General features: G+C 41.4%; 1 protein-coding gene across 8 annotated transcripts in view; it reads right to left on the bottom strand.

Moving 5' to 3' along the window:
* Positions 1-27,196, bottom strand: part of DYNC1I1 (dynein cytoplasmic 1 intermediate chain 1) — a 196,629-nt gene that overhangs the window by 131,402 nt on the left and 38,031 nt on the right. For 5 of the 8 annotated variants that reach the window (XM_076331469.1, XM_076331466.1, XM_076331465.1 and 2 more), the window contains 2 exons: positions 25,180-25,239; positions 21,461-21,576 (listed from right to left, as the gene is read on the bottom strand). In XM_076331469.1, the coding sequence (XP_076187584.1) occupies positions 21,461-21,576; positions 25,180-25,239 (176 nt within the window). The remainder of the gene's footprint in view (positions 1-21,460; positions 21,577-25,179; positions 25,240-27,196) is intronic. The other 3 variants (XM_076331474.1, XM_076331473.1, XM_076331471.1) reach the window with 1 other exon arrangement.

Genomic DNA, 27,196 nt, shown 5'->3' on the forward strand with positions numbered 1-27,196 from the left:
CCAAAGCACTGGACAAACTCTCTACAGTAACAGCTGAGGACTGCCACACGGCAGCATAACACAGCCACCTCTGGGAAGGAATGCAGATAGCATACTGAAGCAGAAAATTAAAGAAAAAACCCCCACACAAACATTAGCTTTTTTAAAGGAAAGCTGAAAAAGGGCATAAATTCTCCTTAGTGTAGAAATATAGCAGAGCTCTTTTTGGTAGGCGACACGAAAGTTACGGTGAGACAATCAGTTGAAAAACTCTGTGGGGTTTCCTAAATAAACACAAAAGCCAGGGCCCCAGCAGGTGGCCAAGTTTGATATTCAAATCATTAACATTTTACATGTGGAGTTTTCATTAGGACAAGGTTACCACATGATGGACAATCTGTATATATTTGCAGATGTGGCATGCAGGGAAGTCAAACCTGGGCAAGGAGCATAATTCACAGCAATCTCTCTGCCCGAGAATAGCTGAAGGCAATGTCCAATCAAAGTACTGTCAGTGCACCGCTCAGCGAATAAATGAGTTGCTTTGACAGGAAATTCCAACAGCAATTTTAATTCTGATCAGGCTTCAGGAAGTGGAAAGAATAAAAACACATCAATTATAGTGACAGGAAGTTTTAAATCACATGGCAAGCAGCTGCTGCCAAAGGACATGTCTGCCAGCTTTGTTAAGAAGTATGGTATTTTGGTGTGACCAAAATTTTACACCAAAATTTTACAGGCTGACATCAGTCCCTAATTGTATGTTATCCCACTACAAGGGTAAAGAAAATGACACAGTGCAGACAGCACACCGTCATTACAACAAATCAGAGAGACCGCTTTTTTTTTTAAATCCTGACCCAAAATGAGCATATTTATAACAACTCTAGAACACACCACTGACTAATGATATGAAGCCCACGTGTGTCTACCTCAATAAAGCAGGAGATCCCAGCAGCAAGGCAAAGAGACCACCATTTCCTGAGTCAGCCTTAGGCTGCAGAACGATCAGCACTTTAATCATTTTACATACATTGCCTTTTTTCATTAATGCACGTTGTAAATGGTGACCACTGAGATGAATCAGTGGTGCACGGGGAGGAAGCCTGAAGAGCTGTTTGATACCAAGTTCTTACTGTATGGTGCAGACTCAGAGTCTACCGAACAGCTTCCTTCAGTTATACGGTTAGGCGCTTTTCCACGTTCCCTGTGCAGTACCATGTCTAACATGAATGAATTCTGGGCTAGATTTCTTATGGCAGAACATAATTAAGCTGGCCTGGGAATGGGATGGTAGGGCTGGGGTGGGCAGGGGGAGAAGATCTCAGGCTAAGCTGCTGATTTTCCTCCTATGACATTATGGTTCAAATAGCTATCACTTCAGGGCAAATCATTCAAAGGGATGCAAATTGTTCTGGCCACACTTTCAGGTACACTGAAGCTGTTTTATACAGCACTGGGACTGGAGAAGGGCATTAAAGCTAATGTAAATGTATAGTCTGACACAACGCTGTAAAGCAGCCCAGCTATACAGGAGATTTAGATCCCTAGGGCAAATCCTTGATCTCACTTTTGTCAATGGAGATTTTGTAATTGGCTTCAGCGAGTATTTCTGCCCTAGAGTCCAAGAAGGGAATGGCTATCGCTGGCTACATGACACACGCCTACAGAAGATTAGTCAGATGTGGCAAGTGCCATTCAATGCAAAGTGACCGACCAAGTGTGTTGAACTGCCAAAACAGTGATTGACTCATCTCCTACACAGATAATTGATTTATATCCTCCACAACTGAATTACACTCTCTGCTACACAGCTTCCTGGCCTGAGTAACTCCTGCTCTCCCTTCACTGAAATGACCAAGAGTGTCAAAGGGCTCAAAGCTGAGGACTGTGTTTTTCAAATGGGTGGGTAAGTTTAGGAAAGAAAAATTTGCCCTCAGAAAAGGAGGTGCTTGTGAGTTTTGCTTATCACATGGACACAGATAGGACAGTATTTTCTAAACTGCAGAAAAAAATACTCAACCAAAAGTGACTGAAATATTTATGCAGATTTAGCAAAGGTCACCAAAAAGTGACCTTTTGACAATACTGGCAAACTTTGTATAAAGTTTTGCTTTTCAAAGAGAATATTTTTCAATAAAAAGAATACTGGAGGAAAGATTTAAACTAATTCTACATAGAATTTTTCATTACGTCTTTGGAGACAGTGTGAATATTGGATTCCAAAACAAAGAAAAAAAACCTGTCAAGATAAGACATGATACATCTTTTTATTTCATTTTAACTTCTACTTAAATAGTAAATGAAGCTAAAACATAAAAGTGCTCATAGTTTCCTGCATAATTATCCACATTCAAATCTCTCCTCAGGAGAGATTCTGTGGGCTTTGTTCCAGGGATTTTCAAGCATTTAAGGAAGATACAGAAGCCAAATCTCATATTTCTTCTGGAGAAAATATGGCATAATTTCCCTATGCTTTTAAGGACATTCCACACACGGACAATCTGGCCTGAAGCCAGAGACAAAGAAAAATACAGGCAGACTTCTTAAATGTCCATTATTTTTGTAAGTCAGTCTGTTATTCCTATTATTTTTTATCTTTATAAGATTCTCTTTATGTTCCGATAGAATCAGTGATTCTAATCCAAGAATACTTAAAGGATATCTATAGCATATCTTACTAATTATCCATATTTTTCATCAAAATTACCCTATTTCACCCTAAAATGACATGTCAGTCTATGTACATGCAGATATATATCTTTTCCAATGATCGTGCAATATTTCAACTGCAAAGCTATGAAATAATGCACCAAAAATCACTTAACTCTCATCGCATGCTGCTGCCCTGCAACAATATATATGGCAGTGACAGTAAGCTTAGAAAGACTGTGAGAAACTCATCTTTAAAGAACAAGGCTGAGTCTTAAGACGCTTTTAAAGTAAGCAAAGAAAAAGAACTGGACATTTGTATATACAGACAGGTATGTAAAATACCTCCTAATGACTGCTCTAGCACTAAATCACTTTGTGCTTCAATAAGTCGCTAAAATAGGCGAAAGAATGAGCAGCACAGATTTCCTGTTTCTGTTTCCCAGTATTGTCCTGCCAACAGTTACTATGAACAGTCTGTACACAGATTTGCTTCCAAAATCCAGCATTGGCCCAAATCATCTAGACGTTTCCCACTCAGGTCACCTGGAAGTGTACCTTGAAGGACAAGTGTCTCCTATGGATGTGTACCTTGGCTGCACCTTGACTACCTACCACAACGTTCTTAGCAGCACCATTTTATACAATGCCCTTCTTCTGCGTAAGGACTGTGGCAGGCTGGGTTGCACTTTATCCTTCAGCTGAACTGAGAAAGCTCCCCTTTTCAAGCTAAGCTCATTCTTCAATCCTCAGTGTTGCTGTGGCAGTTTCACGTGCCAACAAAACCTGCTATAAATCAGACTCTCATGCATCTTCCTCCTTTGTTAATTAGCCACTTTGTGCACAGTATCTACAAACCATGGAAATAAATCTTTGGTTTCAGTGGTTTTACTTCTTTCCTGCTTGATTTCTTCTCTCTCTGCTTTTAACAGCAAGACTACAACCAACACCTGGACTCCAACGCTTTCTTATGGTCCTGCCTTTCTGCTTATTCCTGCAAAGGACCATTGGTCCACTGTCAAGACTGTCAGTGTTCACAGGCTGATGAAATACTAGCCGTCCGTCATGGACATCCGCAGCTGAAACTCAACCGTTGCAGTCCTAAGCCTTAGTCCTTCTCAGGTTGCTTTTACTTTGCTCCCAATACTGCTTGCCAAAAGTAACTCCAGGAACAAAGGGTACTAGTTAAACATAATGTTGTTTTAGAGCTGGAGATCAGAGGAATATAGACAGGAGCCTCAAAGCCTTACCACTTTACAACATTAACCAAAGGCAAAGAGCAGCACTGATTTACCAGGAGGTGAGTTATAGAGCCTTTGATGTCCTGACTGATACTGCTTAGTGAAGTGCACACCCCCATGTTGCATGATGAAATTATGACCTTATAGCTGTGTGATCTTCCCTCCATCTGGCTCTGCCCACCTCCAGAGACAAAGTTCCCATGCCGGGATGCACAGGGTGGCAGTTCTGAGACTGCCACCTTCACTCTCAGCCTAAATTAGGGTTGTTCTGATTTACACTGTGCAATGTCTACTCTACCAGCTGACAACAGACCCCCAAAGACAGAACATCACCAGACGCTCAGCTGCTGGTACATTTAGTCCAAGAGCTCTCTGTTGACTGACAGAAGCCTTACCTTCTCTGAGGGGTACACTGCAGCTGATGAGACCAAGTTTATTTCTCATTTACTCTAAAGAGCAAAACTGCAGTGGAGACTGCAATCAGAGCATCTGGAATCAGGAGCAATGCAACAAGATGACTCATTAGTCCGTGGTCAGACTTCTTCCAGTGCAGGATGTCAGCTCCTCACATCCTTTCCCTCTGTCACCTCCAGGATCATCCTCTTAATTTCTTAGGAAAACACAAATATGTCTTTGTGGTTTTCAGGACTTCCTCCACTTCCTCTTCATTATTTCTTCATTCTTTACAATCCATTATTCATCCGCCTGCTTGTTCTATTAATCTTGATTTCTTGTCCATCCCTACCGCCAAGAGTTATTCTTTAGCTTATGATGCTCCTGTGTCTCTTCAGCTCTTCGTCATTCCACCAAGTGCCAAATGTCATCTTTTTCAGTATCTTCTCCAAAGACTTTTTCTGATTTAGCTTGTGACTGTTCCTCTCCTATATAATGTTTTTTCTTCATCAGTCGGGGAACAACACATATGGTGATTTACTGTTGTTATTACTATTGGCTAATCCTCAGAAAACTGTGTTAAAGATCACAGGTGGATTCAAAAACTGAAATCCCTCCCCCCAAGAAAAAGGTCTTGTCTCCAGATAATCACTGATTATTGGTTTTCCAGCTGATACACTGAAGGTTCACCTCCTGGAAAGCCTCTCCTCTTAGTCACCTTCCAATGAGGCCATATAAAGGGCTCTCCCCACCTCAATGAGTTGGTCAATGATATAAAAGGGTGATGCTGGCACATGGTGATTTTGTAACCAGTTTCCTATCCAACTCCTCACAACCGTTAGAACAAGAGGAATCACTTATGAAGATGCCTTTCAACATTCATCTAAGTTTTTCCGGTCTCTGCAAAACCACTGAAAGTTTGTAGACTCCATTACTGAGACTTCTCTACGGATCACGCTACTCTCTGTAGAGATGTGAGTTCTTCCTAAGTCCTGTTCCTTTGGTCCAAGACATCTTGCTTCATTCATTCCTTCCCTGGGGAACTTGTTCAAGATTCTTGCACAACTGAGATCTCAGCATCCAAAGAACCACAAAAAGACAGCTCTGTATTTCAGTTTGGCTACACCCAGACTCAAGATTTTGAAAAGGAAGTGCTTAAAACAAATCAACAGCTTACCTCTTTTAGCAAGATCTTGTTTCTTGACAGAAGAAATATTGACTGAACACAGCTTGCAGGGAAGGCAGACAGGCCATTGCCCTTTTTAGAGACCCTGCATGAAAGCCCCACTAGCACAAGAGATTCGGAGGACTAGAATTCCACCAGTAACTCTAACCAGCCATGGGAATGACCCAGCATGTTGCAGTGTCTCAGCATGTCTCATAAAACGCACTGAAACATTTGCTAACAGGACTATCTGCATGTTATTGTTCATTTTTATTACAGCAGCACTAGGAGCGCCCATCAGTATCAGGACCTTGTGCCAGTTTTCAGTGTGTTAACCAAAGGAGACCAGATTATTCAACTTCCTACTCCCAATATAAGCAGTTAAAGAACAAGAGCCTTTCATGTCAATGTGCCATTTGTACAGACAAATGCTCAGCAGCATGGGTCATAAAAGCTAGCCCACAAGGACTGTTTCTGGGAAAAAAAAGATTCTTAAACTTATTTTAAGATTCATATCTATGCATTCATGCATGTGTATTTAACCATGTACATAATTCACTTAAGTTTAAGAGACCTGCTTTTAAATACTTCACCACTGTGTCATACCATGGAAACTACCTCAGGGCTACTAGGAAGGGGGTTCAAACATCCCTCATATAAAACACATCATTATGCATTAGAGGAAACTTCATTCACCAGAGAAGAATGGCACACCAGCTGGAGGTGAACACCATAAACCACATAAAGTTTTAATTAAATTCATTAAAAAGTCTTTGTCTCTCACTGTGTTTGGAGGCAGATAGAACCCTTTAACAATGGCCAGCACACAATCAGGTTTGTCAAAACTAATAATACTAATACAAAAGCATTTGCTCACCCTGGGACATTTAGAAAAAGTTGGAGTAAGTGTATTATTTTTAATATGGGCATTTATAAATTATTGCAAGATGTGGCTGGTCTTGGAGCAGAGTTGCTGTTTCTATTGTTCATTGCACTGATAAAAGGTGTTAATAATAAAAGGCTCATTTTCAGCAGCTGACAAAGTGATTTGACCTGGAATATAGGAAAGAAGCATATTCTCCCCTTAAAACATATACATATATGAAAACATTTTTAATGATCAGTATTTCTTTACAGCATGTCTTCTACATCCCATACTGATAAGCATGATACACAATTACATTTCCTGCCCTTCAGAGCTTGCAGTCTATCAGCAAAGCAAGATACAACAAATGAATGTTGCAGCACCAGACCTCCTCCTGCAAACACATACATGCCTAATGTCAGACAATCAAATATACCAGAGGACTAATCATGAGCACAGAGCATGCATAAATATTTGCAAGATTAAGCCTACTAACCAGGGTAAAAGAGGATAGCTATGTGGTTGCTTAGCTCTTATGTAAATGACTTTGTTTTTCAAAGCTGAAAAGCCTTGCAAAACACTTTTATGTTTAATCAAATCCAAATAAAGTGATTCTACAATGTACTGAAGGGCTTCACATGATGAGTCAGTGACAATGTCAGCTATTTAGACTCATGGCAAGCACTTAATTTTGGTCTCAGTCCAGGTCCCATTGAAGTCAGTGGGAGTCCTTTCCCTGATTGCAACATGAGCCTTTGTTACTAAATTATCTCAAGCCGATGAACTGTGAAACAGAAAAGTTACTTTTACTAACCATTCCTAATCCAGACTTATTAAGGATAATTGTAAACTAGTACTAACTAATTCAGTAATTAGGTCTGAAAACATACTCACTGCACAGCTAATACCTAAGGGTTGGGTATTCATTTTTCATGCTTCGTCAAGACAGAGCGTCTTATCACACATCAAATGAACAGTCCCACAACCTACGTGATAACGGTTGAAAGTGGGGAAAGAGCAGACAAAAGTGTATATTCCCCATCCTACACCTCAGCAAACAGACTTGTGGTTCTGTCCGTTTCATAGTAATGGTGCTATAAATTTTAGATTTAGATCTGTATCCACTTGATGCTCAGTGCTCTTTGGGGCAAGGAATTCGACGGGCTGTAGTTCTACCTTTACTGTAAGGCATATGCCTTGAGCAAAATGTGACAGAAACATGCATTTGAGCAACCATACAATACAAAAATTAGCTTGGTGGATCAAAATCAATGTTAGCACATAAAGTGTAGTATTGAGTCTACACAATAAAGTATTCTGACTAGTATGAAAACACTATTTAATTGAAGAAACAAAATAGCAAAGTAATTTTTCTATTTTTTTCTCTGTCCTATTGCCTTTAAATATCAGCTGGAGAAGTGCTGTCCTCAATTACATAGGTTTCAGAGGAAAATAAGATGTCTGCTTTTTCACTTTGCTTTCACACAGGCACAACAAGCAACTTCAAAGGAGAATAGCTAAGAGATGAAGGAGCTGAAGAAGAAAAATAGCAATAATAATAGTCTCAGAACTGTTTCAGGGGTTGACAGAAAAACACTGCATAATGCATTTGCCCATATTCCCATCACAAAATGGTGGGAATTATCTCATCTAACCTCAACCATCTAGAAATGAAGCTTATAATTGAAATGTATTGGCTAAGTCCTGTAGGCAATGAAGAAAGGCACAGATAGGTAATTCAGTGTTATGATAAATACAGTAGGTAGGGTAAATTGCCTCCTGGAAGGGTCCATCTCACTCTTTTGACCATAGAAAGTCTACACAAATAGGCTAGGCCCCTCAAGGTAGAGCTATTGCACGTGATTACACTGAAATATTGAGGTGTCTCAACAAAGATGTAACTAGTTAGCTTGGGTACTAGCATCAGTCATGCTGCCAGATCAGGTAGCTCTGCGACAGCTAAAAATCCTAGTAAATTTGGCTGCTATGAGTTCACTTAGTTAATGTTTAAACTGTTAGCGGTCTCCACTATGGGTAAATGAAGAGATATACCTATGTCTCTGCGGTGACTGTAACTCAGTTTGTGATTTGATCTGAATTACACACATAGATTGTAAAAAAGATGAGACTCCTGACATTCACTCCATTGCTCTGTCCCCAAGGCTATCACTTGCCAGGTGGTGAGATCTTGTAGTGGTCAGCTTTATATATGTATCTGCAAGTATCTGTACATCTATAGATATAATATAGATCGATAACATGTTATCTAAACATTGTATCTATAGATATACCTATACGTAAATACTTAAATAACTATATAAATATTTCTATAACTTTTAAACACAGTTCAGTCCATAGACTAGAGAGACAAAAAGAGAAAAGGGAGACCAGATTCATCTCCTGCTCACTCTCTGCCTCCATAATGTTATAACCTAGGCATCACAGGACAGATGTCTCCCAAGCATACGTTATCAGCAGTGCACTCGTGCCTGCACACTCAACCTTAACTCTGTCCAAGGCCTTCTTGAAAATGGAAGCTCAATTTGTTCACTGAACACCTTTTCATGACTGCATAACTGTGACGCAGACGCAAATTTATTGAATCTTAGCCTACTTAGCAACTCTTACATCCTTAAAATGTATGCAAATGCTTCAGTGCCTAATTCCTAGGAATCCTGCCTGTTTGGAAATCCACAACCCTGAATCCAAGCCTTCCACATTACCCAATCTAGCAGAGAGTAAAATGCAGACAAGAAGAGATCCTTCTTCCTGATCAGTTCAAACTGTAAGCATGTTATCACGCCCAGTTCACATCTGGACAAAATCAAGTAGTTCCATTGGCCTGGAAACTTGGGCACAGACTGAAGGACAGTCTAGGCTACAGTCCATATCCCGCCTCACAAGGCTGTGTTGGGCTCAGGTTTCTCAGCCTCAGTCATCCCTCCAAGTGAATCCCAGCACATCTCACACTCGCAGGTAAGTCGTCTGTGAAATGCGTACAAGAAGAGTTCATGCTGTCTCATCATATAAGATGATGGGACAGCTACCACAGTACACTGTGAGCCTGACAAGAAGCAATATGACTACAACCGACTGCTCCAAGAGATTCTGAGGTTTTAACATGGGAGGTGAGATGAGCCAATCCATACTATTTGGCACAGGCAGCATGGACCATTCTCTGGGATCACCACCAGAAATATACAGCCTGTATAGCTGACCTGACCAGAAACAAGCTCCTACCTCTGGTCTCGGCAAGCATCTACCACTTCTCAGCATCCTCAGCAACGGATCTCCTCCAAAGCAAGGAATCTATCATCAAATTTTCTATTGCCAGGAAACACAAGAGGGACCCAAATTAGCCAGTAACTTTAAACTGTTGTCTCAGATCCATAAATACCAAGGCAAGACAGGATGGCTGCTCTAGATATCCAGAGACAGATCAGTCCTATGTCATGATAATGAACATTCAGCTAGAATATCAAACGCTACGCTTCTGGTGCCTGGTCCAACAAATAACTTATCCCAGATCACCCAACACATTACTGGTTAAAGCATTTGCCTATCAGGCAAAGCAAAGACTTGATCCCAGGCATGTCATACAAGAAACATCTGAATTTTGGCTACTAAGCTATGAATTTTTCTAAATACGTGTATGTATTGGGCGTAGGTGGCAAGGTTTTGGTAGCGGGGGGGGATGCTGCAGGGGCGGCCTCTGTAAGAAGAGACCAGGGGCTGCCCCATGCTGGACACAGCCAGTTCCATAGCAGACCCACTGCAGGACACAGCTGAGCCCATCAGCCACGCTGCTGGTGCCTCTTGGAAAACATATTTAAGAAAGGGTAAAACACCACATGGTAGAGAGAGGAGTGAGGAGAAAAAGTGTGAGAAACAGCCCTATGAGCACCAAGGTGAGAGAAGAAGTGGGGGAAGGAGGTGCTCCAGGGGCCGGAGCAGAGATTCCCCTGCAGCCTGTGGGGAGACCACGGTAGAGCAGGCATTTCCCTGCAGCCCACAGAGTGGACCATGCCAGAGCAGATATCCACACTGTAGCCCATGGAGGACTCCACACTGTAGCACGTGGATATTTCCTGAAGGAACTGTGGCCTGTGGAAAGCCCATGCTAGAGCAGGTTTATCCTAAGGACTGCAGCTCTTGGGGAGGACCCACGCTAGAGCAGGGGAAAAGTATGATGAGGAAGGAGCGGCAGAGAGGAGCTGTTATGGACTGACCATAACGCCCCATCCCCATCTCCCTGTGCTGCTCAGGGCAGAGGGGAAGTAAGAGAGCTGGGAATGAAGGCGCGAAGTTGAGCCCAGGAAAAAGAAGCGGGGGAAAGGTGTTATTTCAATTTTGTCTTTGTTTCTCACCATCCAAATCTATTTTAATTGGCAATAAATTAAATTAATTTTCCCTAAGCTGAGTCTGTTTTGCCACGATAGTAACTGTAAGTAATCTCCCTGTCCTTATTTCAACCCATGAGCTTTATCATCTTATTTTCTCCCCCATCCTGTTCAAGAAGGGGGAGTGAAAGAGGGGCTGGGTGGGCAACCAAAGTCATCCCACCACAATGTATGTGTCCTCCAGCTTTCATTTGTGAAAACAACATGTCAAGGCAATTTTGAGACTCCACTCTGGAAGGCTGGTTTTAGATGTGTTTTCAACCTGCACTTTATCTGTGATGCAGCATCAGCGCATAGAGAGTTCTTCATGCAGTCACAGACAAAATCTTCAGTGTTTTCCGTGTTTCATAGCAGACGAGTGGTTGTTTTGAGCATGTCGTTGCTGAGTAACTGGTGGCTAGGAGAGGGAGAGTAAGACCTGAACATCTGGGTGGAAATGACAAGAAACGAAACATGAAACAGCCATGATCAAGGGCTAAAATGTCAAGAATTCTCCAGCTCCACAGTTGGGGCCAGACCTTCAGAAAAGTTCAGCTCCAAACCAAGTAGTGAGACCTGAAAGAGCCCCCAAAACCCAGCAGCTGCTAGTGGGACCAGTAGGGCTATTCGTAAGTGCAGAGATCTGCTTGTGCCAAACTTAGAGGAGCTGGACCCATTTTCAGCTCTGATGTGGCAAACTTTACAAGGCAAGCGGAGTGAGGGGAAAAAAAAGAAAAGAGTATCCACAGCAACAACATGCGATTGTAGACTTAAAATGTGTAAAGCTTCATGGCTCAAGTGCAACACATTTTGGAAAAATAATGAATATTCTCACTTCCTGTGGGACTTAAGTAGGGCATTAACTTGCAGGAAGAGCAAGCACTGTTTTGGAGCTTTATGGCTAGGACATATATCTAAATTAATTGTGGCTCAGAGTGAATTTATGCTAAGTTTATTTAAAATAAGATAGATGGGTAAGTGGCAGCCAGGGTCTGGTTGAAAAGTGACATTATTTGTGGAGAGTCTATTGTATTGCAGCAAAAGAGAATTCCATCTTCTATTAATAGTGGCCAGTGGGAATTCATGCTGAGACTTTTACTTCACTGACATATCCATTTCATTAAAAGTTTCTTCATCCAGATCCTTTCTTCAGTTTTCATAGTAACTCTTGAGAGTGTGTGTGAGCGAGCAAAAGGATTCTCTGGAAAGGATCCAGCTACTACTGATTTTGAAGTAGGGATTCTCAAGTACTTCAGATGAGATCTACAATTTTTCATTATAATAAATATAGCATGGCTTTACACAACCTTGGGAGCTGCTCTTGGGAGGGAGAAGCGGGGCCCAGGGTTGCCATTGGAGGGCTCTGCCCAGGTGCTTGGGTCAGACTGTGAAGATACACTTGGTGAACAAAGACCCAGCTTGAGGTGCATCCCCATTCATCTTCAAGGCGGGTAATAATGTGGCATGTGGCAAATCCTCTTCATTCTACCCAACGCAGCCACTTGGCTCCCTCTCCAGTTAGTCTAAGGGCAAGCAGCTGACACTCTATCCAAGGCAGGTGGCCTCTCCTATGGAAATGAGCCAATTAAAGGAGACTATAGAGGGGCACAATTGGCCAGCTTCTTAAGCTGTGGCTCAGCTATAGAATTGAAGACAGAGAGGTGATGAACAGGAGAATTTTCAGCTGCATAATTTTTGACCCAGTACATTAGTAGCATGGGTTAAAACAGAGGAGGGGATTTTGGCACGTGAATCTTTTTCCTTTCTTTGAGTCACAAGTGCCACGAAACAAATTGAGAAATGTGAAGTAACAGAGCAGTGTTTTTTTTCTGTACACCCTTTTAACACTACTAATGAAGGGCTTTCCACATTATGGCCTGTGTCTATTTCAGCACTGATTTTGTATCTACTTACAGGAGTAGAAAGATTAAGTGCTAATTAGAGCACTGAGGATTAATAACTGCTACTTCTGCAACGCACATTTTTCTTAATCTTGTCTTCAATTCCAGTGGAGATTGGTCCATGGTACAAAGCCAGAGTTTGCCAAAGGTTACTAAACACACAACAGAAGGTGCTGGGTATTAGTCTTCTTGTATATACTGAATAGGCATCATCCATTAGGCTAACGAAAGAATTACAGGGATGGTAGGAAAAAGCATGCTTTGTTTCTGAAGAAAACAAAAAGCTGTGTCTTCATTGTTCTGTTTGAAGCACTGTTAACCCAACTTTCCCCCTTTTTACATTTTCATATCTATAACTTCTGATTTGAGCATTGTAATATGTACAACACATTGTTAATTCAAAGTATATTCAAATACTACTGAAATGATACATATGGTAAAGTAAGAACTAGGAACATGTGAAAATGGCAAATAGAGAAAAATTGGCCACTGTCTTTTCACTGACTGTTGACTGGGGAAATCATGGTGCTGTTCATTAGTGGGATAGTTTCCTTCTGTTCTCATGTTAAAGCTCAGTTGTAACGTACTGATAGTCATATATTTGCAAATAAGTTTAGAACTATTTGGTTGCTTGAGGGGAACGCATAACAAATCAGCTCAATACAGCAGTTGTTCCTGTGTAAACCATGGCCAGGATCTTTTCCAGAGACGAAAGACGTAGAAGAAGGTTTTCATTTCCAGCCAACAAAGGATTCAATTTGCATACAGGTGTTACAGGGTTTCTCTCTGAATTCATGGATCACTGCTAGTTTCAGATGTCAGGACACAAAGATAGGTCAAAGGCACTGTGAGATGACTTGCAGCTACTTAAAGGAGCTTGAGGTTGTGCTGGTTTTGGCTAGGATAGAGTTAATTTTCTTCCTAGTAGCTAGTATGGGGCTATGTTTTGGATTTGTGCTGGAAACAGTGTTGATAACACAGGCATGTTTTAGTTACTGCTGAGCAGGGCTTACACAGAGTCAAGGCCTTTTCTGTTCTCACCCCACCCCACCAGCGAGTAGGCTGGGGGTGCACAAGAAGTTGGGAGGGGACACAGCTGGGACAGCTGACCCCAACTGACCAAAGGGATATTCCATACCATATGACGTCATGCTCAGCATATAAAGCTGGGGGAAGAAGAAGGAAGGGGGGGACGTTCGGAGTGATGGCGTTTGTCTTCCCAAGTAACCGTTACGCGTGATGGAGCCCTGCTTTCCTGGAGATGGCTGAACACCTGCCTGCTGATGGGAAGGAGTGAATGCATTCCTTGTTTTGCTTTGCTTGCGTGCGCGGCTTTTGCTTTACCTGTTAAACTGTCTTTATCTCAACCCACAAGTTCTCTCACTTTTACTCTTCTGATTCTCTCCCCCATCCCACTGGGGGTGAGTGAGCGAGCGGTTGTGTGGTGCTTAGTTGCCAGCTGGGGTGAGACCACGACAGAGGTCAAGGCTGCTAACATCAGAGCTCTTGTTTTCCACCAAGTGATGCCAGATGTACCAGGTTCTCATTCAATTACTTATTCCCACTGCAACTAAAGGAGCAGGTTGGGTTCTGCACAAGGGAGCTGACCACAGTATTTTTTGTTTTATTCTAGGATAGAGTAGCCTCCCATCTCTTGGGTGGAGGATTGGATCCACTTGCTTAAAAGCATAGAGCAAGGAACCATTAGGATCAAGCAGGATCTGCAAGGAGGGGAGGTAAAACATGGTCATTCTCCATGCTGTCTGCAGAGGCTTTGAAGCAGTATTCCTTCCATGCACAGAATGACAGCTGCACAGTCCTCTCCGAGGCAGCCACGGCCTCAAAACTGGTTCGTTTCACTGAGAAAGGCAGTTAACCTTTCTGTTTTGTTTCCCATCTTCTGGAGCCTGAATGGCTTAGAGAAGGTGTAGGCCCAGCCATGACAAGTCTGTTGTTCTCTTTCTAGCCTTGTAGAGAATTATTAGATGTGTTCCCTGGGCTTGTATTTGATACAGAGGTACCTTGCGCAAGAGAAACCAGGGTCTGCAGAAGGCCTGAGCTACTTTGGATCAGCAAACGCCCATGCATGTGGGCCTGGTTTTCAGAAGACCTTCTCAGGATTTTGTTAAGATTGTGGAGGAGCTGCAATGAGTCAAATTACTCTGTCCCCGTGTAATGAAATGATCAGCGACGAAGTCTAAGATCCATAAAGAGTTTTTCTCCCTCAGACCTCCTGCTGTGTGTGAAAGACAGGGAATGGGAGCAAATACTGCAGCAATGATCACTGATAAATATACTGGTAGACTGTGGATGTAACAGGCCACCATTTAGAAACGGAGTGGAACTGTTTTACAGAAATCCTATTTTAGCCCACGTGTGCTACATATTTCAGGAGATTAGACATTTGATGTCTCCTCCTGCCCTCAAACACCAAACTGTGCATGACCACAGACTACGGCCTCTTCATTCTTCCTCCCAGAAGAAACCCTTGTCAGTGCCAAATACATTATTCCGCACAACAAAACCCACAGAAACACATTTTCCAAAGTCAAGCCTGTATCCTAATTCTGTACTACATAAAATTATCATGATCCAGCTGGTGAGGAAAGCCTTTAGCAGTATACACCTAATGTCTGTAGCTTGCTAGGAGTGGAACACAGACCCACCACACCTGGCACCTGCCTGATGTGGCTGTCCTGGAGAATATGTATTTTAACAAACTGTACTTTACTAATTGTACTTCAAGAAGGGATTGGCAAGAACAAGGGATTGCAGCTGATTTCACTAGTGTGCTATTCCCCTGGATTTTTGTCATAATACCTATAACTGGATTTTTAAGGCTTTTAGTTTACATTTCTAGATAATATCTTTTTCTTTTTTTCCAACTTTTTATATAATAGCTTGGTCTCTTCTCACACTTTTTGCATCAGCACTTACATTCATACAGCTTTTCAGTCATACAACTCAAGCATCTTCTATTAAGTATAATTCTTGCCTCAGGCAAAAGATCAGGCGAGTGTTTTTCTGCAGGTCACACCAGCATCCCTCCCTCACGTCCAGTATCCTTCAGGCACGACGCGTCCATTCATCGCTTCACCACCAGAGGGAGCTACCTGAATGCCTTTGAAAGATTTTTATGCTCACTTTAAATTAAAAAAAAAAAAAAAATTCCGCCTTTGAAATCTTGCTATTTAGAAAAGGGGATGCAGTTGTGACAGGCATAAAGGGGAATTATTGAAAGACTGTTATACAGTGCAATGCCTCAAATCTTTGCTCCGCTTCGTTCTAGTCTCATCCAATCCTGTACAGTCTGGTACAACAGTACAAAATAAGCTTTGTTGATTTAATCAAACAAAGCGGTCTTGAATTAGGGTGTTTATGCCAGCTATTGAGATCCACAGTATGACTCTGATGGACTGAGGTTTGAGAAGAAAAGGCAAACTAGATTTTTATAGCTAACTAAAAACACTCAGTGATACATGATACTGCCTAGGATAGACCATAATATTTCTTACAAAATTAGTGGCCATTAGTACTAATACTAAGGCTCTGCCACTTTAAAAACAGAACTTCTGCTTTAACACTGATTCATCTTTAGGTTGTCTCCTCTTTTTAGTTGCGATTTCTATCCCAGTTCTGCTCTGCTTTCCAACACCACCTTTTGTTTACAACAGAGGATCTCTGCTTTCCCCCCGATTATGTACAATGCCTTTCCATCACACACATTTTCATGTATCCTGACACATATGTTGCATGCATGGTGATGCACAAATGTGCATCTGCATTTCCCATTAAATGAGGGGTTCAAAGCTATTTTTGGGTCCAGACTTGTCTTGTCCTCTTCAGACTGGAGCCGAGCTCTAAGATTCTCTGGAAGGGAAAAGCCAAAGTAAGCTCTCGAACTTAACCCCCAGCTTCTGATCCATGAGCTCTAGACAGATTGGGCATTGGAAAGCTCAACTATGATCTTACTTAGTTCTGGGACTGGCTTTTCTTAAGTACAGAACGCATTCACAAAGCTAGAGCTGAGCTACACTCAGACACGGGAAGGCACAGCAGGCCTGGTGCAGAATTTGCTGCGCTAGAGGTCTGATGCACACTATCTTACAGGATAGACAGAGCCAGAACTCCACACCGATTAAACCTGGAAATCTCAGCCCCTAACAATCAAAGTAAAAATAATTTTATCTATGGATTTTATCATGGAACTTCCAAAGGCCTGATTTGTTTTCACAGTATTGGGGCTTGTCAGTCCTAGTCACAGGTAACTCCTCATCCGATTACCAAAATTCAAAGCAGGACACAGCCCTCACACGGTGTCAGTGTATGACACTTCTAGTCATACGCAGTTTACTCAATAATGAGAAACCTACATTAATATGCCTAGATGAAGTGCTCTGCTATCAAGCTAGTCAGTGAAGAACTAGTCAATGAAGTCAATGGCGCCTAGAGAGAGTTTTGGTTCACCCTGCAGTAGTCACTTACATTCGGTATCACATACAGATACCTAAACTCACATGTCTTGGTCTCATGAGCCTTAGACTGTGAGCAGAATTCCCCTCTCCTCCCTCAGTGCTTTAAAAAGGATAACTTTCAGGAACATTAGTTCAGAGAATTACAGCGTCAGAGAGATGCAAAACCCAACCCAGCCTCTGGAGTTTCACCTCCGTTTTGCCACTTCATTCCAGTCTACTTCCAAATGCAGTAGAGAGCTTATTTTTCCTCTTTCCCTAATAGCCAAAATATCCTCATTATTTGATTACGGCAGACAAACAGATGGAGCATGGGCCTGAATTGTGTTCTTTGCCAGAACTGGGCAAACAGTTGTGATGTAGGATGAGGTTATCCTCCTCAAGAGGTGAGTATGGTAGCACATTTGTTTTCCCCACATGAAAAACAATCTGTTGAAGATGATAAACAGGTGAAGTACATAGGACCTCCATTGTTCTAGAATGTCAGATTTTCTTCCCCTGTATACGGGATCTACTTTTTCAGAAATGCATTTCAGACTAACCTATTTGCAGTGACAGTCTGGCAAGGTAGAAAAGTGAGAACATCTCATTTTATTGATGAAGAAGAAGATTCTACGTCACAAAAGAGGAATAACAACATTCCTGACACTGGCCAGCAAAGCCATAGAGCTCACAGACCTTCACCTTCTTGCTGCCTCCCTGGTTTTGAGGGGAGCCAGATCAGAGGAGTATCTCCCTTCTCAGTGCAGGTACAGTGTGATGTTTTCCTCACTGAGATTTTACTTCCCGGCCCATTAGAGAGCAGGAGAACAGTAAGCTGGAGCTGAGGCGGGCAGCTAGCAGAGCTTGAATGTGCAGGCTGTTTTCCTATCTGAAAAGGTAGCTTGCAGGCAGACATACAGACCTGCTTCCACTGCTGTATGGCAGTGCGGGATTCATCCTGGGCAGAGGTCGGGCCATGGCTTTTCTGTTGCTGCCTTCTCCTAGGTGTGCCTTCAGCAAAGGGCAGTTCTGCAAGTGCTTTGGAGGGTCCAACCATCGAAGGCTACGTGGGGCTGCCATTCTGGGGCAATGTGAGACTCTCTGTACAGTGAAGGAATGTGTCCCAGAGACTTCTCAGAAAACATCTGGCATAGTCTAGGTCTTAATCAACTCCAGAATGGAAAAAGCAGCACAAGTGAAATGGCTCTCAATGCCTACGAATACCTAAATTCAAGTCCAATTATAGAATGTGGAGGGGAAAAGTAAAGAGCACTTTTTTTCTCAGGCTCCAGAGCCAAGATCTGGGTGTTTTTGAAGTCATCCTACAAGGAAGAAAAGAAAAGGCTGAAGCTTACTGTGACCTAAATAAAACAAAAGAATTAGGTACTTGTGATCAAAGGGTTGAATGATGCATATACACATCTCCCTAAATAATAGAGTGGGTGGGGGAAATGACATGTCATTTTTCCTCTGAAATAAAGCAAATTACCTCGTCTGAAAAGAGGAGTTAATCTGTTTTTATACAGTGAAGAATAATGCCACATTATTTCTTCTAAAATTAGCAGCTGACAAGCTGAGACTTCAGTGCTCATAGCATCTGGCTTTCTGGCACCACACTGTACTTACCACAATGAAGCTTTCCTTTACCAGTTTTATAAGGTTTGGTGGGGAATAGCCATTACCACAAAGGCCTACACCCACTGAGCTCCAGAACAGCAGTAGGTCTAAGGTACCTCAGAGTTTCTTTCTTTCTTTCTAGAGAAGCAACGTGCAGAAAACCTGATACTGACATTTCAAAAAAGCTGCAGAACTTTGAACGGACTCAAAGTCCTCTTTCGGTGGCTTAATAGCACAGGAAAGATCTTTCCATCCAGCTGTACCCTTCATTAGTTGTCTTCCAAACCAGAAGCAAGCGTGTGACAATCTCATCCTAAAATTCCACATTTTGACATTTCCAGTGTCCAAGGCAGGCAGCGAAAGAGTGAATTCTGAAAGTTGAAGTCAGATTCATCTAAGTAAATAAGGGGTTTCTTTTTTTCTTTTCTCAAACTCTAAGGCTTCAGGTACTGAATAACTGAGCACATAACCATAGTAATGGCTGAACAATTTATCTTGAAACGATAATGGCTATATTTTATCACATGAATGCATAGGAACAGTGTAGAGACTTCTCCTCCAAACTGCTCTCCCGAGGAATTCCCCTCTGTTTGCTGTTCGTGTTTAGAGTGACAGTATGAAGGGCGCAGCATACATAAAGAGGCTTGGGAGATTGAAAATCTGAGAAGTCATTTCCATCAGACCTGGGAGACCAAAATCACAGAGCTTATTTACCCCCTAGAGACTTTCCAATGAAATACCATTTCAATGGAATAACCAAACTTTCCTGACTCTCCTTTACTGATGCAGGGCCACATTCACGTCCAAGTTATGTGCAGAGAATTCTCTAGCAGCAGATTGGAAAGGAAATACAAGTTAAACTTTCTCTCCCCCGCACATCTGAGGGAAGTGATCGGGTGATATTTTCTCTGTGTTTAAATACTAAAATTTCACTTTTGTTGATGTTTTTTCCTTGACTCATGACACAAGAGAATATGAAAGATAATAAATCCAGTTACCAAAACCACTTATCACCATTTGACCTTTCCCATCACAGGTTTGGCCTAGGCAGTTTAAAGTCCATCACTTTTTATGTTTGCATTTATCTTCTTTCATACAAGTGAGGAACAAGAGCTTCCTCTGTTGGGAGAACCAAGAAAAGCCACGTTGCCCTCTGTCCTTGCTGTCCTGACTGCCAGGCTCCACAGCAGCACACTGTTGGTTTGGGTTTTTTTACCTTGAAAGGGTAGGAGGTTGTCCTCTTGTCTACCCAAGAAATACTTGGGTAATACTTGAAGAGCTCCTTGGAGAAAAGCAAGAAGAACTTACTGGAAGAAGGTACTTCCTCAAGAGAGGTTGGCCTGTTCAGAAAGGCATGTCAGCTAATGAGTGCTGGAGTTGAAGGCCTGAGAGAGGTAAACACATCAAAGCAATGTCTTCAACCCCCCTGTATCCATAGGCTCTTGCACTGGATAAACGCCCTGTGTCAGGGAGGAAAGGCATCCTCTCCCTCTTATCTAACAATGACTCCATCATAATGCCCCAGGGTTGAGCCCCTACTGGTCTCAAGCCAGGAAGGCAAGGCCTCAGGGGCAAACCCCATCTTCTCGATGCTTCAGCAGCCCTCAGAGAGACGAGCAGAGATGAGCTGGATTGAACTAGGAAGGCTTCTGAGGCAGCCTCTCCCTCTGAGAAGGCAAAGCTGTCAGGACATGCTGCTCAAGAAGCAGCATCCAAGCTACAGGGTCGTCTATGCTTGAAGACACGCTTTCAGACAACAGATGACTAGGGTAGACTTGTGGTCTGGGAAAGTATAATCTGAGTATCTAGCTCAGCAGTTTTCATTTCTGGTTTCTTAAAGGCAGACCTGGTAACCCAGTTGCAGAAAAAAAACTGATGATGTTTATCACTATCTTCCCTGACAGTAACTTATATTTAGACAGATTTACTTGCACACCTTTTGCAACCTACTTGAATCTTCTTCTGTACGGAGCTTGGTGAAGTTCTATACTATCTGCTGCAGAAAAGCACCCAATTGTTGAACTTTTCTTGCTCCTTCCTTGTTAACAGCAGAAATTAGAGTCAAGACTGTCTTCAGTTTTTCTTCTTCTACCTGCTTTGTAATAGTGTGTAAATTACATCAGGCTAATGTATAGTTTTACACTCAGTTTAAATGGTTTCAACTGAGCTGCAATCAGTGATCTGCAGTACAACACTGGCGAGTGCGTAGTCTAAGGAACAGATAGATCAGCACTCCCCTACTAACTACTCCATGTATTTACTTACCAACAGGAAAGCCAAACAGCTAACAGTTCCATGAGTACAGATAACATATCTGTCAGCAGAGAGAAAGCAGGACTGTCCACATCAAAGTATGTAAGCCTCCTTTTTCAGCACATGGAGCTAAACTGTAACTTCTCCTAAGATTCACCTACTGGAGGGGGACACAATTACACTGACCAAATATCTGAGGGCAACTTTCCATCACGGCCTTTTTACAAAGCACGGAATGAATAACTTCCTTGAGAAAGCAAGAAAAATGGAATAAAGCACTATTTTAATTATATTCATAATGATTTATTTGAAAATATGTTCTCATTATACTGTTATCTAAGCACAACCCATTGTAAGGCAGAAGCAGTCTGGTTCCAGCTGAATTTAAAGTCATTATTATAATTATTCTTACCAGAACAGCCATTCATCACATAAACAATACCTGGCTTGCAGAAAATATGTGCTATGTAGCTGTATTATGATTTACTATTATTTTTCTTACATTCTTTAACTCTTACTTACTTTCTATGACAATGTTTTTGGAAAAAAAAAAAAACTTACCTTCAGATTGATGTGTGGCAAGAGGTGTCTGTGTCTCCTTGGAGTACGATACCACCTCCCGAGGTAAGAAATCAACCTGGGTAATCTTTGACACCCCTAGTTTGTGCAGTCTGCGTCTAAGATGGAATACATGACATCAAAAGGTTAGTCATGTTAAATGTAAATCAGCAGCAAGAACAAGAGTGTTTACTTTTACGAACAGGATAAAAAAAATACTTCAGTGTTTGCTAAGTTGAAACACAATACACTACGCATGAGAAGTACTTAATTGCAGTGAAGAAAATTAACCTGGGAACCATTTGCCATAATAAAGTACAGTTACTCAACCTCTAGATCATGCTGCTGAGAGAGACTGTAAATGGGAGAGAGAAATGACCTGGCTGTGCCCCTTGTAACATGCAGCAAAATTCTCTTTCATACCATCGTTATTACAATGTTCTGCCTGCTCAAAAGAGTTAATCCTCAGCCTGAGATACACAAAAGTGGAAAGGGCACAGTGGGTGTAAACCAGGCTGGATTAGGATTGTCAGATGATCACCTGAGACCAATAATAGACCCTTTAATTGACAAGGTGGGTAATTTCCATAAAGAAGGAGATTCTCCCTTCTACAGGAGTCATTAGTAGTGGAACTGATGTAGGTTTATGATTAGTAGAGCCCTAATGCAAGGGTTGAAGGGGAGCTCCAAGACACAGCTGGAACAGGGTAAATATAGCCTTCTTTTTCTACTACTTCCCTAACTTTAAATAAACGATATGAAATAAATCAGTAAAGCCAACTAACTGTAAGGGGAAAAAGAAGAGAGACAGCTGAACGTGATCATGAAGACTTTTAGTCATACACAGTTCACTCAACAGTGGGGGGGGAAAAAATCAATTTATTTCCTGAATATTATTTGACTGTCTGTAGGGAGGGAAAAATAAACAAATGTTTACTTGCAAATGTTTTAGTGGAAAAAATGCCAACTTTCAGCAAAGAAAAGAATATGCATATCATAAACAAATCAACTAAATAAGTCCAGTTGCCTAGATCAACAAGTGCAAGCACACTTATATGTTTATGGGAAATAAATTCATGGACATGATGTTTCTGAACTGCTATGTCATTAGACAGAGCAATTTGGAAAAGCAGAAAATTCATACACATTAGCCACATCCTCTCTGTTTTCCAGATTGTCAGAAGAACAGAGGTCAAAGGTTTTTTAATCTAATTCATTTACAGTGATTTAGGTATTCAATTAAGACTGATCTGAATGGAAATGAGAGTCTCAAAAGGAAATTGTCATCATTGGATGACACCTACTGAACTCTTCAGCTGGTTAATGCTACATCAGCTATATATTTTTCTAATCTATCTTACTGGCTGAGTTGTTATTAAGCTGAACGCAATTAGATTCAGCAGGTAATAAGTATGAATCAGCTGTATCATGTAACAAACCACTGGAGCAGAAATAGTTGTTACAGCTCTGAGTCTTTCTTCTTTTCAAAGAGGAAAAATTAACAAGTCTCCCTCCTTACAACCATCTGTGACTGCCAATATGAACAAAAGCTACGATTGTCTGAAAATCCTACGTGGGGGCAGAAAAACTTCTACAGCTTGTGATATACTTCAGCTAACAAAAGTTTTAGTAGCATTACATTTTTGTAGCTGCTTTAACTGAGGGTTTGTGTGAATTCAAGCTTTAATAAATACCCTACCCCCCCCAGCAAAATCTCATGTGCTTTTCCCTCCTTCAGCACCAGATGTGAAACCTCTGTTGCCAACTTGGTCAGTTAGACTTTCCTACGTAACCAGTCCTCTGCTGCCCCAGGCTACTGGTTCCATTTACTGAGATTGTTAAGCCTTCTGCGTTGAAAATGCTTCTTGACTGTGGTCTTGGTTAAGTATAATCTCTAATTAATTATGTGTCTAATCTGGGCCTAATTAGAATCTCACCTAATTCTAACAACAGTTTCACATGAGGTCACTCCATATCTCCTCAACTGCCTGAGGATGGGGAACACTGGTCCTAATGGAGAGCTGGATTTAACCGCTAGTTGGGTTAGCTTCTTTGTAGACTGCTAACCAAGAAGTGAGCTACATCCCAGAGCACTGTGTTGACAGAATGTGTGGAATTTTTCACCTAAAACATTTCTAGTTTGGGAATTGCTGATGCCTGTACAAATGTCTAGTGTTGCCCATATCCTGGTAATTACTGGTGAAGACAGAGAGGTCTCTCCATCTGAAGGAATGTGGCCTCTTAGTTCTTTTTTGCCCCTGTTCAGCGATCTGTAATGGTTCTTGCATAACTAGAAGTTGGCCTAGCCCTTGGTCCCAAGCACTTAGGGACAACTGGAGCATCCTTTCAGTATCTGGACTCTACCAAATATGGACTGTAAAGTTCTAGCCTCCAGTTCTTTTTAGGGCAGCACTAAACTGTCTATTGCTTTCCCATCCCCATTTTTCATCTGAGGTGCTCATAATTCTTATCATTTACAGTTTGCTGACTATTCATCTTAGAGAGCGCATAAGCTTTGAAGGATTCCTTTCAAAACTGCCTATGGGATGTCAGTAGGAGGACAGTAACTAAAGTCCATGCATTAAAATTGATTCCTGTCTGTAGGAGCCAGAAGAAAGATCTCTCTGCTAGAAGTGTTTAACTACACACATTTGCATGCTGACTGCAGGATTTCTTTTGCGTTGGTATTTTTTAAATCTAGTCTCATGACACCAGAGGAAAGTCTGGTTCCCCCTCTAACTCTGCCTCGGTTTTGAAGAGTTTTCTTTCAAAAGGGGCAGGATTTTTCTGTTACGGAGTATACCTGTAGATTTACTCTTTGGGATAGAGTGAATTTTTTTATACCAGCTACTAGGAAGAAAATTAACTCTATCCCAGCCGAAACCAGGACAACTAGTAAAAGCATAAGACACTTGCCTGGAGGCTCAGACAGGCAAGGCCATAAGTTCATAGGTAGAACAATTTCTTCAACATAGAGATTTGGTTTTCCTATGACTCAAGTTCTGAAGAACTTGAGGGACAGCTACTTACCCTTTTTAGAGAAACAGTTTATCCTAAGTATCTCTGCAGGTAGGCATTTCTAAATTATTTAAATTAACTAATTTTTTCAGATGCTTTGGGTAGAGAAGTTCCATCCCAAACTAGAAAATACTAATTTTAGCTCTAGTACAATTTAAAAAATGCTTGACTGGCCTGAACTCAACTAAGATGGCAATTACTCTTGGACTATGATCATATTTAAATGCACAATTATAAGCACATATACAGCTCCTAAAGAAAAAGGGGAAATTGCTACTGCATGTGGAAACAGCATAACTATGGCAAAGGCAGGAAGGAGGGGAAAAAGTACCTTGCAAATGATTCAGAATGAAAAGTCTGAATCAACAGGTACAAACAAGACCAATGTAACTGTACATGCACATTAAAGTGCCACAATAATAACTTTTCATCTGTAATGAAATAGTTATTTGTATTGTGCTTCAGGCAACAGAAACAGCAGCTTATCTTTTCACGAGCTTCTTTAAATAGTTGTTTTTTTCCACAAAGATGGCTTTGCTGAAGCTTCTTATTGATGAAACTAAAAAAAGGGAACTTAAATTATGGTCTTTTTTGAGTCAACAAAGCAAATGAAAATCACGTAAAACCAGCTCAACTGGGAAGCATTTTCAACACAATTCTTGCAAAGAAATGATAAACAAATAACAAAAAGAGCTGACATATACCCAAGTTCAGAGTCAGACTGGAGCTGCAGCACTGAGGGGTCTGTGTCCCATTGCAAGGTCCTAGGGCAGTAATCAGCCGTGCAGCACAAAGGGTGGGGGGGAAGAAGAACACACAGAATTAACTGAAAGGATGAACAAAAACCCATCTCATTAGTTACATGCTCTATGTAGTACATTCAACCTCCAAGTGCAAGGGACAGCCACAGTATGTCAAACAAGGTTTGTATGTTAAACTGTGACGAGGCAGGCAACTTATTAAAATTACATATTATTGGTAAACAAAGGGAAGAAGCTGGGTTTCCTTTCAGGTATTGGTTAATGAAACTTTTTTTTTCTTTTTCTGAAAGATTTCTAACTCTTTAACTATGGTTGATGCATTCACAATAATCTGTAAAATCTGCAGGCACAATTTATTGTAATCACGTTTTTATGATAAGGTGGACTGAGCACTAGCCATGAACTCCACTGAAGAATCTAGCCCTTCGCACACTCCTGAGACTGACAGTAAGCCATCCTGTAAAACAGTGCTCTGGGCACGAACATCACATAGTGCGTACGCCAACAAATGGCACACTGACACCAGCTCTGGCGTATCCTGGGGGCATCTGGGACAAATAAACAAATTCTTCTTCTTTTCCTCTAGATAAAATTTCTGGGAAAGAGGGGAAGGATACATCTGGGGAAATCAGATCTATGACAGTCTCCTAATGGACTGCTGTCATATGGGACTGTCACCAAATGTACGAATGCTCCAGGGTATGGCCTGAAGTGAAGACATTGTTCCTTGCATTGCAGTGCAACTTGCCATGCTACCATCTCTAAAAGACTTTGCAAACACTCACAGAGCCTTTCTGCAGTCCTGTGAAATACTTATAATACCCCAATTTAGAAATACAAAAATTGACATATTGAGGCCAACATTTTCAAAAGTGCCCACTCATTCCCTGGCTCTTGATTTTACTTTATTTTTCCTCCCTCAGGAAGCCACATCTCATATGCAAGAAAACTGCCAGAAACCATGACAGAATCAGGAATACGTGTTTGGCTCCTGAGCAGCTTTTCCTGTAGTATGAACACTAGATTATGCATTGCTCTCCCTAGCAGAGGCTAAAGCAAAGCAAAGCACTCCTTCACTAAAGCAAGCAAGTCATGCAGACACACTGGATAATGATAGTCCTGAAAATTAAAAACTCCCCTCATTTCTCCTGAATACAAATTTTGAGGATACAGAGAACATAATATTACCAGGTTCAGCCAAAACCAGCTATATAACCAGCCACGCTCAATTTACACAAGCCTTTCTGCAACAATAGTAACCTCTGCCAATGAGTCACTCATATAAACTAACAAGTTATTGAATTAGGTTAGAAATAGATCTCTTAAAGCCATATAATTATGCTACCTCCTGCACTTAGTAAACTCACCCATTCTAATACCAATGTTAACTCACTCTCTGGAGAGACGGACAAGGGCATGTGCTGCACTCTGTCGTGTCAGAGTGAAAGAATCAACCTCAACACCCTGTATGTACAAAAAGAATGAAGAATTGTAATGCGAAGGTGCTTTCCCATGCAACATAAGGGCATTTATTCCCCTCAACTCCTTATGATCCATAGTGATGTGTATTGGCATGAAAGACTTTACAGTGATAGAGAAAGACTTCTCCAAAATGAAACTGTATTACAAAAGGGTCAGAGACAAAACAATACAGTAATAAAGAACAGATTTTTTCCTTGTAACTTGACTGTAGCTCAAGTACAGTGGAAAGGAAAGTGGACATAAGGATCTGAATGCCTGATGCAAGGCAAAGGCATCAGTGACTAATGCATTACAGATACTCCATTAAAAATGCTATCTGTGTGAAAATGAGTCCTGTAATGTCACCAAGGTCAATAGCATATATTAGGACATGCCATGTAAATGCCAGTTTCTAATCTTACAGCTGCCTAGGGGCTACTTAAACATGCATATCCAGGTTTTCCAAACACTTAAAAGAAAACATACATAACTCATTTCA

This window comes from Aptenodytes patagonicus, chromosome 2, assembly GCF_965638725.1.
Source record: "Aptenodytes patagonicus chromosome 2, bAptPat1.pri.cur, whole genome shotgun sequence".
Taxonomy (NCBI): Eukaryota; Metazoa; Chordata; class Aves; order Sphenisciformes; family Spheniscidae; genus Aptenodytes; species Aptenodytes patagonicus.